A 16120-nucleotide genomic window follows, 5' to 3' on the forward strand; every position below is an offset into this window, starting at 1 on the left:
TCTTCAAAAAGCATAGATTAATTCTGTGCATGTCATAGTTCACGAATCCAGTCTCACAACACACTGCCTGAGTCTTTACTGTACATCTATAGGCTCTATAGAGGTCAAAGTTCCTCTCCTCTACTGTAAGCCGATACGCGAGTGTCCAGAATCGACACTGCCAGCTGTTACTGGAGCGAGCTGAACTGCAGGAATGTCATGAAAGAGGTCACAAGCACCCCTCAAACACCCACCTGCGTATACAGAGAGACATTGGCACAACCATGAGCCCAGCACACTCAGACATGAAACACATGCAAACAGCTGATACTGACAGAGTGTGCATGGAAAATGTGGAATTATGCCTCACTGCAGTATCCTAAATGTGACCTTGGGACTGAAAGCAAACACCGGTAGCAACACTGACCTATAGAATAAACCTTTTAAGTAGAGTTAAAGGAAAAGCTACTGCATGGGGTTAAAGGGTGTCTTCTGTTTCGATTTATTTATCTCTATTTTCCCCCTAAACAGGGGAGTATCTTCTTCATAACAATTACAATGACCTTAAAAGGAATAAGACAAAATGAATGAATGGGTAGTTCGCTACTCCAAAGCGTATTTGTATCACAATGAGAGGTCACCTGTTGCCAAGGCCGATAAAGGACGATGGTATAAATAGCCTCCTTGTCTGTTCCTTCTAATGCTGAGTAGTACCAATTTGCTGAAAACATAACCTCTGTGATTTGTTATTGTAACTATGTTGCCACCTGCTATGTTGCACAAGTACATGAGAAAAAACAGCGAGTGTTTACATTTTAAGTTCCAACAAGGGGAAAATCAGAAATAAATCAAAGTAAGTAATCAAAAACTAACATTTAATATTGATTCCAATCTATCATACTGATCACTAATATAGGGTAGTTTTACAAGCTTCAAGCTGTTGCTAATCTCATTATCTTATAGCTTACTAATCAATGCATGCATGCTGTCAGTAAATCAAATGTCCAACACCTGACACACTATTAAAATATTCACGTTTAAAGATGGATAGAAAATATTTAAATGTTGTCGGGACACTGACTATCACAACCTTTATTCTTTCTTTGTGTTGTAAAAATGTAAGACACATGTTGATATCAGCCTTTTGGCAAATTGTAATGGAAGATCATGTGATGTCTTTGGTACTTACTGTAAATTAGTACATTGGTCACACTTCATTGCAACATTATTTTGCTCTCTAGTGGACGTTTAATCCCTTAAAAATGGAAATTTGTAATGATGTTACTTTACTGACCATTTGTAAATAAAATGTTAAATTATTTTTTGGACCAAATGTAGATTAGATGCTTTATGTAAATTATTCTATTACGTATGTCCATGCCAAATCACTAAGTGTGCATAAGTGTCTTACCTGGACTGGCACATCGCCCGAGAGCTTGATGGGTCCTAAAAAAGCGAAGGTATGACGATTTGACAGCATGGCCGCTCCGCAGCTTCACACATGAAACCCCGCTGAACACAGGGGCCGAGCAGCTAGCTGCCACAACTCGTAGGAGGCTCGCCATGGTGCACACACACCCGACACTCACACACCAGGAGGAGCTCAACAGGGACAGACAGCACCCCTCCTGGGAAGAGACGTGAGAGAAGGGCACCAGCAGACAGGGGGGGGGGTTGTGGGTAAAGAACAGTAAAAGTGGTGAAACAGAGTGAAAGTAAGAGTGTCAATATCTCTACACATCATTATCAGCTTTCAAATCAATTGCACACGTTATCACATTTGAAAAAGTATGTACTATACGTTGTGCCCACAAGTTCCACAGAAATATGTCCTTCCCTGCTCCCTTGTAGATCAAGCAAACACTTACGGCACACTTACGTTTATGCAACATGTCACATTCATTGAGACAACATTTTACTACACGCATGTGTACCCAAATCCATAACATAATACATTATGAATAGGTATTATGCTGTCATATAAACATAAACTATTTTGTCAAATTTTCTGTAAGGATCAGTTTGAAAAGAAAAATATGTTTCATTGACACATCTTTACATCAGTAAAATCATGGACAACACAGTCACTTCTATCAACTGCAACCCACCGGTTGACTCTGAGGCAGTAAATGCTGAAACTAACGCTAAAATGATGAGTCAATTAATCAATTAGTAAATCGAAAATCAAAAATGTATCATTAATTTTGATAAATCATTTAAGTCATACAAGTCATACAAGGGTGGTGGTGATGGTGCAGTGGATAAGACACATGCCTTTGGTGGGAGAGACCGGGGTTCAACTTCCCACTATGACACATCCACCAGTGTGTCTCTGAGCAAGATACTTGCTCCAGAGGCACGCGACCTCTGACACAAATAGCAATTGTCAGTTGCTTTGGATAAAAGCATCAGCTAAATATGTAATGTAAAGTCATTTGTTAAGTAAAATGCCAGGTTCCAGCTTCACTAATATGAAAATCTGCTGCTTTTCTCTTTTTTATATCATTGTAAATTGAATACATTTCTTTCACTATTTGCTGACTGATTTCAAAAACTTAAAAAAACGAGTATTTGTAATAAAATATCCATTCTTTACATATACCCACTTATCCATTGGAAGGTCGCAATGGGCTGGAACCAATCCAGGCATACATTGTCAGTTAAGGGATAATGAGAATAATTGTTAGTTGCAGCCCTAGAGGGCATTTTCCACACAATAAAAATTCCATCTTAGGGTCATAGTTGAAAATATATTAATCAACTGTGTCCCAGTTACGCCATTCATGGACTCTTAGTGGCAGAAGTGACCTACTTGGTAACCTTTATGCAGATTAGTCAACATATCATTGCATCTAAAGTCATACGATTAAAGTACAAAGCATTTCAAAGCACACAGTATAATAATTTCCATTTTATGCAACATTGTACTTCTACACCACTACATTTAATTGACATTAGTTACTAGTTGCTTTGTAGCTTCTGATTATTTTCCAAAATATAAATCAACTAATAAATTATGAATCCTGCATAATGACTACTTTTACTGTTGGTACTTAACCATATTTTGATGATAATTTTTATGTACTTTAAATTAAGCAAGATCTATTTTACTTAAGTAATAGTAAGTAATTTACACTGTGACATTGTTACTTTTACTAGTAAAGTAAAGTATCTGAGTATTCTTTCCGCCATTGCAGACCAGACACTCTCTAATCACAGCCTGTGTGTTGTGTTCAGGACTCTTGTTTCATGTCAGAAAAACTGAAGCTACCACGTCACCAAAAAGAGTCGCGGTCTTAAAATATGAATCACACAAACGGTTAACATGTTGCTAACAATATAACGTTAGCTCATAAAAACCTAACTTAAGGATGGAGACAGCATCGTATTGCAGACAAGTGTTGCTCTGTCATGTATGTGCTAAATTAAACCCATACCGTCTATGATTAGTTAAACCCCGAGTCAGGACTTCAAAGGCTCTCATAAACCTCTTATCTGGTTAGCGGCATCGTTTAATGATTCTGAAAATCACAAATAAAACAACGTTTAAATCAATGGTTTCCTCTCGACAACATTGTCTCACAAATGTGTCATCCAGAGAAGTTAATGCGTAAAAACTGGTGGATTACTGTTGTTTTGGCAGGCCAGTGCTCAGTGCCGTGTTTCTCTGTGAATCAGACATCAACAAAAGCACTTCTCGGTTTTTGTCTCCACTCAATGCAAAATCTAGCCGGGGTGAGAGCTAACCTGAGCTAGCTAGCGCGCTAGCTGGAAACTAATACACATCTGGCTCGTGCATGAAGGCGACGTACTTCACAAAAAGCCCCACACACACGCACAGAAATGCACACCGAAACACATGCACGGTGAAAAGTGAGAGTAGAAAGGTTAACAGCAGACAACTCGACTGACCTTTGCTAATAGTCCTGGCACTGCGCTGCTCAGGTCTGTCAACCCGGAAGTTGTCTCGTCGGCGCAGAAATATTATTGGATCATATGGGATGCGTCAGAGGAAATCCTATCACTTTTGATTTGCAGTCACTGACTATGCATGAAAAATCCCATTTTATTTTATATATAAATATATATAAAATGTGTCCAGCTAACTGTTACCTCCACATTTTATTAATTGACAGTAACATTAATGTTCATATTTTGTATTATGAACCGATTCTTCAGTTAAGGCTTAACTTACAAGTTATGCTCAAAAGTTTACGTCGAGAGCATATGCACGAGCATATTTATTGATAAGCGCAACACCATACAAATACATATTTAATAGTAAAGAAATGGATTAATGAGCGCATTTACGTGCCTTGTACTTTATCAGAAATGGCGTCCCAAAACTGAAGCACTGAAGATGCAACTCTGTATACATCCACCAATGGGCGCTCTTTTGCCATTTTATGGACATCCACATGCACTCCTTGTAATTATAGCACTAGTCATTTTGCGACCAAAGCATCACAGTTTGATATAAGTGCACTATTTCAATTTTTCCCTTCCCTCTTGAATTTGAATATGATGTTTGCATCTCTCTGTGATTGCACTGTAAATCTTTGTTGATGAAAAATAAAGTAATTAACATTGTAACAATATTGTAACTAACAACATTGTTTATCCTGTCGTCAGCATATCCATTCACTCTGCACCAGCATATTCATTCACTTATTACGGTATATGCACTGCAGTATATAAACTCTCTCTCTCACTCACATGCTGATCATCTGGTTCTCTTTATTCGGCTCAGAGGGTGGAATGCATTGTTGCTATGCCTGGTTCTCATTTTGTTCCCAACGCCTCTTTAGAGTCATTGTTTTCAGTCATGTGAGTAACACAGCCTGTTGCTGTACCTACCTCTGTTTAGTATATAGATATGTTTATAGACAGGGCATTTTGAAAGGTATCATTAGTCGCATATCCATTTCTTATTGTAAAAATTGTCTCTTTCAGGTGTGTTATTATGTTGAAATACCTTTACAGTTGTCAATTAATGTTGAAAAGAAACTTAAATGTGCCACTAAATGCTACCTTGGTCATGTTATGGATACCTGATGTTTATGTTACAATAAAGAAAGATACAGTACCTTTTTATGAAATCACACACATCTTTAGTCTTATTCAAACATTTTATGGCTGAAAAAACAGGCATGTATTTTTGTACATCAAAGGCCATCAAAATATGAATTTATGGCAACAGACCAAAGAAGTAAACAATAGGATCATGAATCAATTCCATTATCATATCGTTTTTATTAGAATTCATATGGCAATCTGACTCTCAATGAATGCTGCTATCAGTTAGATTTAACTGGTTTTGCTTCATGTTTGTGCTCTGAGATGCACAGATTATTCCATTGGTTGCAGAATAATTTTTAGGAATTTAAATATAAATGTGGTTCATGTATGTTTACTTTCTTTTGCAGGGCTGGAAAGCCCAGCATTTAGGACATTATATTATTATATATTATCCTTTTGTATTTTGTAAATTTGAAGAGAAAAGGCTGTAGATAGTCAAGTTTATGGTTACATTTGGAGCTTTGTGGTCTTCGTGCTAGTATCAGCTGTTTAAAGGGACAATTCTGGGTTTGATACCTGGTGGGAATTGATAGTTGGCTGTGCATTAAGTGATAGATAGCTGTGTTTTAGTGTGGTTGAGATTTTAGTTAGTGGAGCCTTTAGGGAGCAGTAGTCAGAAGAATTATTACTCTTTTTTCTTGGCAGAAAGTCTTCAGGGTCAACTCGCCTGTGGGCATAGATTAACAACTTTGAACTGGTTTGAACTTTTCCAGACTTCAGCATCTGTTATCCTGTCTGGGTTATTAATGGTTGCTGCCATTTGCCTTTAAGTCCGGCTGAACAAATGGCTTTAAGCTAAACTGCTCTACCTCTAAACTCCCACTTTTACTCCCTCATTCTGTCGACAACATGTGTGAGGCAGCCTGCAATGGTCTGTGATCAGGTCAGTGCCAATCTCTGATGGGTAGTGACAGATGTTAAAATCTAAACTGTCAAATACAATCAATTTTCGCCAGGTGTAATAATGCAGGTAACGTGATATATCTTTACTTGCCCCACTGCAGAAGGAGGTCGGAGGTCAGCATTGCTAGCATTTAATCTCCTGATCAAAGATAAAGCCAGCCTTCACAGGGTGCATTAGCATCCATGTGCATTTTATACTCTGTATGTGTGTATGTATATATGTGAGTGATTGATTTTCTGTTGGTGATAGACACCAAAACAGTCGGCTGTGAGACACACACATACACACACATACACATACTGAGAATGTGTGTGTGTGTGTGTGTGTTTGTGTGTGTGTGTGTGCGAGAGAGAGAGAGACAGAGAGAGAGAGAGAGAGAGAGAGAGAAAAGAAAATGCTTTGAAGTCACAGAAAATTCCAGGAGTTTTCTGTTAACAAGCCTGGGGTATAATGTGAAACAGGAGTGTGTGTGTGTCTGTTTGCAAGCAGAGGAGAGTCTCCCCAGTCAGCCTCTCTCTGCTGGTGAGAGGGGTTAACGTCACTGCAGTCTTTTCTGTCCTTTTACCTTTGCGATTCATGCCCCGATTTAGTCCACCAGTTTTGTAAGGATACAGAATGCTTCAGTTATTAGTGGGGTTGTGAATGTGGTTGCAAAGACTGGGGATTTCTCAGCTGGGGACTTTGTGACTGATGATCTAGAGCTTTTTTATTTTTGAATCACTTTTTAAACAGTTGGTGAATCCATCCTGTCCGTTTCAGATGCAACACTGCTGCCCAAGAGTGGTGAACAAATGTATTCTTTAGCCAGAGGAGGATTTGTGAGCTGCTAACCTATTCCAGCTGATCAACAAATCAACTACCCAACCGTGTCAGTAAGGATGTTTAATTTCTATAACTCACACTGGCCTCTGCTGTTGTTTGCCACCCTGTGGAGCCTCAGCTACCCAAGCTTGCTTACCGCTTGGCCGGGCGTCAGTCGAAGAGAGTCCAAGGATCAGTTGGACCCCAATGTAAGAGACTGGGGAGACTATTCAGACCTCCCTCCAGGAATCGAGCAAGGGTTGGGGTTGGAAGAAGACAGAGAGCATGGAGACAACAGAGGAGTCGGGGAGACGTCATTGATCCTGGCCCCGGAGCTCGATTTCCTGGGTGACTTTGCAGGCAAGACAAATGAACTGATCAGCTGATGTGTTTATTTGTCTATCTCCTTACAGTTCCCTTTCTGCCCCCCAGGTAAAAAGCGACTGTGGGTGATAACAGCCCCATCACGCAATAACCACTACCTTCGAATGATGGAGAAACAGCTGGAAGAAATGGAGCAGGTATTGTACAGATATATACGCCATATTAGAAGTTCACTCAAAACAGTCTCCTTTCCAGCTCTTCTTTAACTATTTTTCTTTCTCCTTTTGGGTCTCTCTCAGAAAGGGCTAAACTGCCGCCTAGCAGAAAGAGACACATTCATCATCACCATCATCCAGAATGCCATGATGGAAGGTCGAATCCAGAAAACAACCTTCCAAGGAGATGCAACAGTAGAGAGCTTGGACCCTGACACCGTTACCAAACTGCTGCACTACCTGGAGCTTACCAGCCAGGTAATCAGTTAATACTATGTTGGCAAGTTACAGCCCCTTTGCATTTCTTTTAATCTAAATTTTTCTGAAACTGTCTTTGTGGGTACCTCCTCTTGACTTGACATTTTTATGCTCTCCCAATTGTTTCAGGAGCAAGGGTTCACCATGCTGGTTCTGAAGAAGAACCTTCGGGTCAGCGAGCGCTTCCCTTATCCAGTCCGCATTGAGGCGATTTTGGAGCTCATTGATCAGTTCCCCATGAGGAAGCTGGAGAAGATGACCAGAAAAGGATCCAACTTGAGGTTCTGTCATACCACTGTGTAATTCACTGTACCGAGGAAGTGTTTTACAAGTTCATTCAGTTCGATTTATAACAAGTCAACCATTCTTAGCCATGCTCATGCTGGAATGTCTCAACAGTTACTGGATTGATTATCCTGAAATTTGGTACACAAATTCATATTACCCTCCAGATGAACTGTAATAACTTTGGTGATTCCCTGACTTTTCCATTTGCACCATCATTTGGTCAAAATTCCAATTTATAGTATAACCATATACAGTACATGAAAACTAATGACATTCTCATCAGCCTCAACTGTACATAGGTTTGCATACTAATATGCTAAACTAAGATGGTGAACATTACACCTACTTAGCATTAGCATGTTTTCATAGTCATTGTGGGTATGTTAGCATTTAGCTCAAAGTACTGCTGTGTCTAAGTTTAGCCTCACAGAGTCGTTAGCTTTGCTGCAGCCTCGTATTGTTATTGATATTTGCCAACATAGCACAAATTTGTCTCATGGGGCTATACATTTTTTGCAACACCCTATCCTTAGAGACTCGATTTGGATGAGAAAAAACATATGTTGCATGTTCAGTAGCATAAAATATGGGTTTCAGTCCTCCAACAAAACTTGCTCCTGCAAGAACATCCACATTCAATAAGGATGAGTTGTGAAAAAACAGGAAGCAAGAAATAAATGTACTGGTGGACTGAGTGGAATTTGAAAACAACCATGGGGTTTTTGCATTTTGATTAGATCTTATGAGTGTTCTGCTTGTGTCCAATTTGAAAATTTGAGATATGGAAAATTCTTGTAAAAACTGTTAATCCACTGATGGAAAGAACACATGTCCCGTGTAAGATCAGTTATCTGAGTGACTGTGCAATTCAATTTCAATCTGTATCATTTTGGTTGAAGTTATCAAGGAAAACATACACAAATCCTCTCATGCAAAATGTTTGATGTTGTCTTTTTATTCAGGTGTAAAACCACTAAAAAGAAGATTGTGATGAAAAGGAAAAAGATGAAGAAGAAGATGGTACTGAGCCCTCAGAAGCGAGGGAATGTGACTTCTGTGGTAGCACAAAGAAAACCTCCCCTGGACAAAAAAGCGGCCCTAAAGAGTAAGGTCCAGGATATACTGAGTGGACGGTCATTGTTTGTTATCCGTAAGGGGAGAAAGGACTCGAGCAGTGGTGGTCGGGCCACTTCTAATCGACAGGAAAAAGTGCACACCTCTCCATCTGTGTCAAAGAGTGCTGAAGAAGTGAAGAAAGATAGGTGCTCCCTTCATATTTCTTTGTCATTTTTTGTAATATAGTAGATGTCTGTGGATGTTTGATTGATTTCAGTTACAGTCTGCCTGAATTTTCTGTTACCATCTGGTATGTCACGCCTCTTCATCCCCTTACACCATACAGAGATGCTTTTTTTCTGTGCTGGCCGGACATCAAAGTCTTTTTTTTTTCTATTCTATTCTACTGCAGGCCTGACTCTACTTTGGAAGAAGGAAAGAGAAGACATGGAGGGAAAAACAGTGAAGATACAAAAGAGGACAATGTAAAGGATCACACACAGGAAAAACAGAGCTCTAAGAAAAAGGGCAAAGGAAAAAAAGGAAAGAAAGGGAAAGGAAGAGGTAAAAAGTCCAACAGAGAGGCCAGTGAGAAGGATATAACAGCCCTGAAAGCATTTTTGGACAGTTTAAAAGGGACAAGAAGGTTAATGGTGAGAACTTTCTCCTTTGCTTGCAGCTTTCTCCCTGCCTTCTCCCTAATCCTGGTGTAAAGTGGCCACACTCCACATTCTGAATGCATTCAAAACAATGAACCTTTAAGACATATCTGCACATGATCTGTATCGTCCATTTGGAGTGATGTATATGTTTGTGTGTGTGTTGTCCTGGTACTAGTTGATCTCAACGCCCAGCAGTGATGCAACACTGTACATCCAGCAGAAAGAGGAGAACGAGAAGCAACACTGTGACCTCGCTATCAGGAAGATCACTGTGGCGACCATTGTGGGTGAAGAAAGTGACGCCACACTCACATTGCAACACCACCAGCTCGGTAAGAAGTGTTTTCTGTGTGTGTGTGATGTTGTATGTTTGAATATTTGCATCTAAAACATTTGGTTAGGTTCTCGCCAGGGGTGATCCAGGTAATCGGAAAATCTTATCAGATGTTACTTTGTTTTTTTCATATATATAAATAAAACTACTGTTGGAGTATTTTTTAACCAAATAAAGGAAGCACACTGTATTTTTTCCCTTAAGCGTGACCAAAGGGATATGTGGTGCTTCCACAGTAACAGCAGCTGAGGTTCCTTTCACTTTGAAGTACAACACTGAACTGAAATAGTGAATTTCCTCACTCTGGTATTTGTTGTAGCAAGGGTAACATTGGTGTTTTTCATGCTGCATCCTCTTCACTTCACTTAATATGCTGTGGGTACTTCTGAATTCAAAGACTTGAGTCAGCAGCTGAACAGCAGCAAGACTGAGTCTAGTGGTAGTGCTAGTGGCCCTGTGAGGTTGCACCACTGTGGTTTTAGAAACTAAAACCACAGTGGTGCTTTGAGCTAAATGAGAATGCATCTTAGTTTAGCATGTAAGCATGTTAAAATTTAGTTTAAACAAACTGCAGTGTTGGCTTATAAGAAGTTCATACAGGTATTGATAATGCCACATCAAAACCCTGCAATAAATACTTGAAGGTTATAAGGCTGAAACATTGTTCAGAGGCGTCTGTTCAACTTTATGGTTGTTCTGGGTCATAGTTAATGTTGTTGTGTTTGTACTGGCTTGCATTAGGCTAAACTGTAAGGAGTCCCTTGTATTGTGTCTCCTGCCTCTGCATCTACGCACACATATTCATTCAAATATTTCACGTGTGTGTGTGTTTCAGAGTCCGAACCTCCACTCAGTGACCAATCAGAAAATTTCTCAGATTCAGGCCTTATTTCTCTGTTGAGAGCAGAGCTCGGCCTGTCATCCCCTGACCTCTTTTCCATGACTGTCTCAGACTACGACATCAAACCCAATGTAAGATCTGCACTTTTATTTGTGTTTGCTCATGCTCGTGCATGCTCATTTTTAGCCCCACTCTTATTGATGTTCACACCTGGCAGCAGTCTAGTATACAGCTGCTCAGAGTTATGAAGACATTCACCTCGTCTGCCAGGACGTTTTCAAGCCAGGGCAAGAGTCACACAAGCAATTCTTTCAAATGTGTTTGACAATAACTACTGTCATCCTTTCATTTATTTGTAACAATATAAAATAATCCAGCTTCATTTAGTCAGAGGTTTACAAAATAATTAACTGATCTCTATTGTAATCCAGCTCATAGTCATTGCTGTGTTTGTTTTTTGGCTATGTCAGGAACTGTTGCTGATGTAGGCTTGTAAAGACCAATGAAATTTAATTCCATGTAATATGCAGACTACAAGTTGGTTTCTCTTTTTTTAAATACCTTTTATCTTTTCCACAGAGAGTCTTTGAGGCTCCTCCATCAAGTCCTGCTCTGTTCGAGTACATTGACAACTTTCCTTCAAGGCGCTCAGAAAAAGAAACGGAGATGAAGAGTCCTACGGTCTGCTCCAAAAACAAGCAACAGCCTGGAGCTGATAATTCACTGCTCAGGTATAGAACTATAAATCAGTTCTTGTTATTACCTTATACTATATAGAGACAAGCAGCGTCTGCAGCCTCCTCAGAAATCATATAAAAGATTTATGTTATTGGGAATATCTTATTTAATATGCCCTGATGTTACATAATTATTACTTTATCTTCATATGAATTCCAAATTAGAACTGATCTGTCCTACAAAGCTAAAACGAAGTAACTTCATATTTACTATTTAAAGTTTTGTAAAGGCCAAAATCTGACTTGACATTTATTTAACCACATAATCTTTTTCCATAGAAAAACATAATTCCAAAGAAACTACATGTTTAATAATCACAGCAAAACTAGCTAAACATTAGCTTAGCATAGAAACACTAATTGCCAGTTTTTGACTCCAGTGGAATTCATAATTTGATGTGGTCAAAGTACTAGCTAAGGTGGAAACTGATTTATTATTGTTCATTGCAATGTTATTATTATTTTAAAAAATAAGTAGAAGAAAAGCTGAGAGATTAATTCTTAATTATATTTCCTGAAGACATAGTGAGTCCAAACAAATATAAAATAAATTACTTCCTACCCTTCTGAAGTTACTGCTCTCTGCCTTTGTAGGCCAAAGTGTGTCTCAACACATCATGGCTGAATGAAATGTGGCTGACTTGTACCACACCATTGAAACTTACATCCCCTGTTTCATGGCTGTTTAGGTTCATGTCTAAGAGGAGACTGCTGCTCATCTCTGCACCCTCAGACGACGACTACTCTTTTCAACAGCAGCTCACTGCGCTAAGTGGACAGGACTGTCACCTGGGTCAGTATGTCTGGGACAATCCAAGCCAATAATGTATTTGTCTTACTGGGCAGAGTTAAATCCTAAGTATAAAAATGTACATAAATGTATAGCATTTTTTGTGCAATAATATATTGCTATTTATATTACGCTACATGACACATTTATGTGTTCCTCTCATTTACACAATAAGCCTTTTCGGGTCTTTCCTCAGGTATTCGCCACTTTGCCATGTTGAAGCTGACTGGAGCTGGACACAAAGCATCAGGAACTGTTGAGCTGTTTCCTCTAAATGGTGAGTAAATCATGTGGAGCAGGAACTTGGAATTTATTGCCATTGTTGTGTATTTGTTCAACATTTAAACTTACATTTAATTTGTCTTCTCTTTTTACTGTAAATTTCTCTACTTCGTCTTCATTTTTCTTCCAGGTCACAGTCAGAGTGAAGTTGAGCCTTTATCCCGTGACACGGTCAACAATCTGAGAGAACAGCTGAAGATCAGTAAGGACTATTTCAGCATGCTAGTTGTGGGAAAGGACGGCAACGTCAAGGCGTGGTTCCAATCACCCATGTGGTCCCTGGACAACATCTATGACCTGGTGGACTCCATGGAGCTCCGCCACCAAGAGGAGAAGCTGCAGAAGAGACTGGGGATCCACTGCCCCGAGGACAGAGGGAGAGGAGGCAGTGAGGAGGGGCATTATCGCGGCTATGATGAAGAAGGGGAAGAGGAGACGTACTTGTATCACCGGTCAGAGGAGTGATGAGGGGGAGGAGGAAGAAGACGCAGTGGTGTGAAGAAGAGCTACCTAAATTCTTAAGACGACACAGCAAATACATGAACTCATTCATGACACACAAGTAAACTAATAAATAAAAACCTCAAACATTCATCTTCAAGACTCACGGGATTCAATTTATAAATACTAAAGAGATGATGATGCTGCATCTGTTGGACACCACAATAATAAGCTGAATATTTTATGTTTGCAGTAATAAATTTGAAAAGCAGAACAGAAAATATTGGGATGGTTTAATTCAAGAAAGTCTTAATGAAAGCACATGTGCACCTTTAAAAATGTTCGCGCTCTGTTATTATCTGCTAAACGCAGCAACAGTGAAAAAGGAAGAAAGTCCATCCAGAGCCGAGCAGTGCTTTTTGTCAACACTTCTATCGAGTCCTTTGCAGTCACATTCACTGTGGAAAGTATGCAAAGTTCCTTTGTTGAAATGTTACTATCCTGAAACTGAAATAGTTTTTAAAAGGAAACAAAGGTTCTTTTTTCAAACTCCGAGCTACACATCAGGGTCAGTAAAACAAAGAGTTACTGATGCTGGACTCGATGCATGCGTCAGTGCTATAACAATTCTTTAAAAAGGAATAATTCAACTTGTCTGCAGTGTACACAAAAACTTCACCACATCTTCCATGGTCAGGTTAATTTCACTATCCTACTAGGGAATGTTTGGTTTACTACAGTTACCAGTAGAACGCACAAGCATAATTTTATAATTTTGAGTGATTTATTTAAATCAGACGTCATTCGGTTAATAAAAAACACATTTCTCATAAAAGCAATTTTGCACTTTTAGAAGCCCTGATTTATAAATCCTAACCAATCCAGGGCCAGTAAAAAGAGAGCAGTGAACAGTCATAACTCTGGACTGGAGATATCCCAAAGTCATTTTCAGCAAATCATCAAAATGAGAGGTTATGCACTCATTTCAGGGGAAATGCATCTGTTTGACACTGCACAACAAACACCACCCAAATGTGGATCTTAGTTTCTGACAGTCAGAAAGAGGGAAGTAGGCCTTGAAACATTAAAATAACAAGATAATCCTGACAAGTGTTGATGCAGCAAATATTATATGTTAATGAAGATCTGGCTTCTCACGCTCATAACAGGAATAATCACATTTTCATTTTGCGGTGCTGTACTTTCCACAGTCTAAATAAATCGCAGCCAGGCGGACGAGACTGTGTCATGTTATAGATGATGGGTGAAGGGGAAAGATCCTGGTGAGTGCCTTCTAGTCAGTGCATCCTGGGAGAGGCAGCATGCCACAACCTGCTGGGAGTAGTAGTAGGTGTATGCAGGTTAAATTAGTGAATTTTACTTATTTGTCCCACACCACCTTCTCTCATAACCCTAAAATATTTGGATATCCCAAAATGTCCTTCAGGTAGGCAAAAGAAAGTAATTTTTCAACAGAAAAAAGCTGTCATATACTTGGTTTTAATGAATATGAAAATTGCAGAAATTAAACAGAATTTTAGGTCATTTTAGGTTTGTCTCTTATCAACTTGGCTGTTGTTGTAGAGTACTTTTCTTTTCTCCTGTTTCACTTGACAAAGCGTGGCAAAGCGTTGCCTCTTGTTGGATACATTTTACTAATGAGGCTCCCTCTATAATGATAAAAGTAACTCGACCTTTGCTGTCAGTGACCCTAAATATGCCTAAAGGTCTTAGGCTGCTAAAATTACTGACTCAACCCTCATATTGTTGCAATTATGTTTTGTGTGCTTTGTTGTTTAATTTACTCATCTGATATCAAATGGACACAGAAGCTTAACTTTAACTACAAATCATTATCGCACATTATCTCTCATACTTAGTAAAAGTTCATTTGTTTCATCAAGTAAAGATAATACCAAGACAACCATGACATCCACTAGGGGGACTGCTCAGCTCTCTTTAGGTTCACTGAGGCTGAGCTAATCAACTTCCTTTTCACGATTTACTGTTGTCTGCTTTTCTCTTTTAGTATCTAAATTGGGCTACTGCATGGACCAACATAGACCAAAGGATGAATGTATGATGAATTTATAATATATACGAACAAATATATATGAATTTGTAACACATTAGCATATCAAAGTTGTAATGTCAGTGGTGACCCCTGTCACTTTGCCACACTCTTATTTAAGGCTGCCATGAGAAACTGTGAATAGTTAATTTAATAGTGTTTATTATTTGTTTATTTAGTGTTTGCTTTGATCATTTACCAAATAATAATAATAATATTAATAAGAATAATGAATAGATTGAATGAATTGTACATAGTTTAATGTAGGTCTTTATGTATATTTATACTAAAAATGTGTAAATATTAAAGATTAATTGTTTAAAAAGACAATATTACATTCCATCAGTATTGTTTTTAACTTGTAAAGAGAGAATGAGGAACAAGCTCACTTGGCAAACACTTTCAAGAAGCTACTTATTAACTGAGTTAACATCCAGTGGGTCTGATTATAACAGTATGTGAGTGGCTAAAGGCCACTGGATGTTTTACTTACTGTATATAGCCTAGTATTAATCAGTGGTGGAAAGTAACTTACATTTACTCAAGTCATTTTTTCACTCATTTTCTTTAATCCCAAGGGGGAATTGTGACCCTGTCTATGAAGAAATTACAATAAAACCCCACCTTTGCAGCTTCAACATAAAAGTGATGTAAAAATGAATGAATACATATATATTCCCTCAATATAATATACATCTGCATACTTTTACTATTGGTGCTTCAAGTATTTTGTTCCTAATTCATGTATACATTTACTTAAGTAACATTTTGAATGCAGAACGTTTACTTGTAACAGAGTACTTCTACAATGAAGTATTGTATTTTTTACTTCTTATACAGGCCTAACGGCGCATGACTTTTTCACATTGTATTTACAATTCCTCCACACTTCCCACAAATCAGAAGGAGCTTTATTGCCAAGTAGTGTTTTAAAACTACTGCTTACTGAACATTACAGTAGCACTGTACTGATTTCCATTCAAAGAGACTTTTGCTGTGTGTAGGGGTCAAGTGTCTTGCTGAGGGACACATAGGTGGACATGTCACAGTGGGCTTCG

The 16120-nt window shown here is 38.7% G+C and overlaps 2 protein-coding genes across 5 annotated transcripts in view; one reads left to right on the plus strand and one right to left on the minus strand.

The window, feature by feature from the left end:
* nnt (nicotinamide nucleotide transhydrogenase) overlaps positions 1–3964 on the minus strand; it is a 36522-nt gene extending 32558 nt beyond the window's left edge. Inside the window, exons 1-2 of one of the 2 annotated variants that reach the window (XM_038733474.1) lie at positions 3892–3964; positions 1391–1607 (exon numbers count right to left, since the gene is read on the minus strand). In XM_038733474.1, coding sequence (XP_038589402.1) covers positions 1391–1544 — 154 coding nt within the window. In that variant the 5' untranslated portion in view covers positions 1545–1607; positions 3892–3964. Of the gene's footprint in view, positions 1–1390; positions 1608–3891 lie in introns of those variants that run through there. The other variant, XM_038733475.1, reaches the window with a different exon arrangement.
* A 733-nt stretch (positions 3965–4697) lies between these two features.
* On the plus strand, positions 4698–13144 carry ccdc80l2 (coiled-coil domain containing 80 like 2). 3 transcript variants are annotated; one of them, XM_038734738.1, is made up of 13 exons: positions 4698–4806; positions 6722–7123; positions 7196–7284; positions 7387–7560; positions 7690–7841; positions 8811–9110; positions 9317–9557; positions 9742–9898; positions 10736–10872; positions 11321–11472; positions 12168–12271; positions 12465–12545; positions 12681–13015. In XM_038734738.1, the coding sequence occupies exons 2-13, from the start codon at positions 6841–6843 to the stop codon at positions 13013–13015; spliced, it is 2205 nt and encodes a 734-aa protein (XP_038590666.1). In that variant the 5' UTR covers positions 4698–4806; positions 6722–6840. The 3 variants fall into 3 exon arrangements, with proteins under 3 accessions (XP_038590666.1, XP_038590668.1, XP_038590667.1); XM_038734740.1 differs by lacking the exon at positions 4698–4806 and having other exon boundaries at positions 6416–7111; positions 12681–13144; XM_038734739.1 differs by lacking the exon at positions 4698–4806 and having other exon boundaries at positions 6418–7123; positions 12681–13144.
* The last annotated feature ends 2976 nt before the right edge of the window (positions 13145–16120 follow it).

The sequence above is a fragment of the Micropterus salmoides genome, unplaced genomic scaffold (assembly GCF_014851395.1).
Source record: "Micropterus salmoides isolate LMB-PRFRI ecotype aquatic unplaced genomic scaffold, ASM1485139v1 Ms_hic_scaffold_20, whole genome shotgun sequence".
Taxonomy (NCBI): Eukaryota; Metazoa; Chordata; class Actinopteri; order Centrarchiformes; family Centrarchidae; genus Micropterus; species Micropterus salmoides.

Bases quoted from the DNA above. Each gene is read 5' to 3' on its own strand.
- ccdc80l2 (XM_038734738.1), top strand. From the start codon at position 6,841: ATGTTTAATTTCTATAACTCACACTGGCCTCTGCTGTTGTTTGCCACC. The intron at 7,285-7,386 runs GTATTGTACAGA...GGTCTCTCTCAG, and splicing joins AGCTGGAAGAAATGGAGCAG to AAAGGGCTAAACTGCCGCCT. The intron at 12,272-12,464 runs GTCAGTATGTCT...GTCTTTCCTCAG, and splicing joins TGGACAGGACTGTCACCTGG to GTATTCGCCACTTTGCCATG.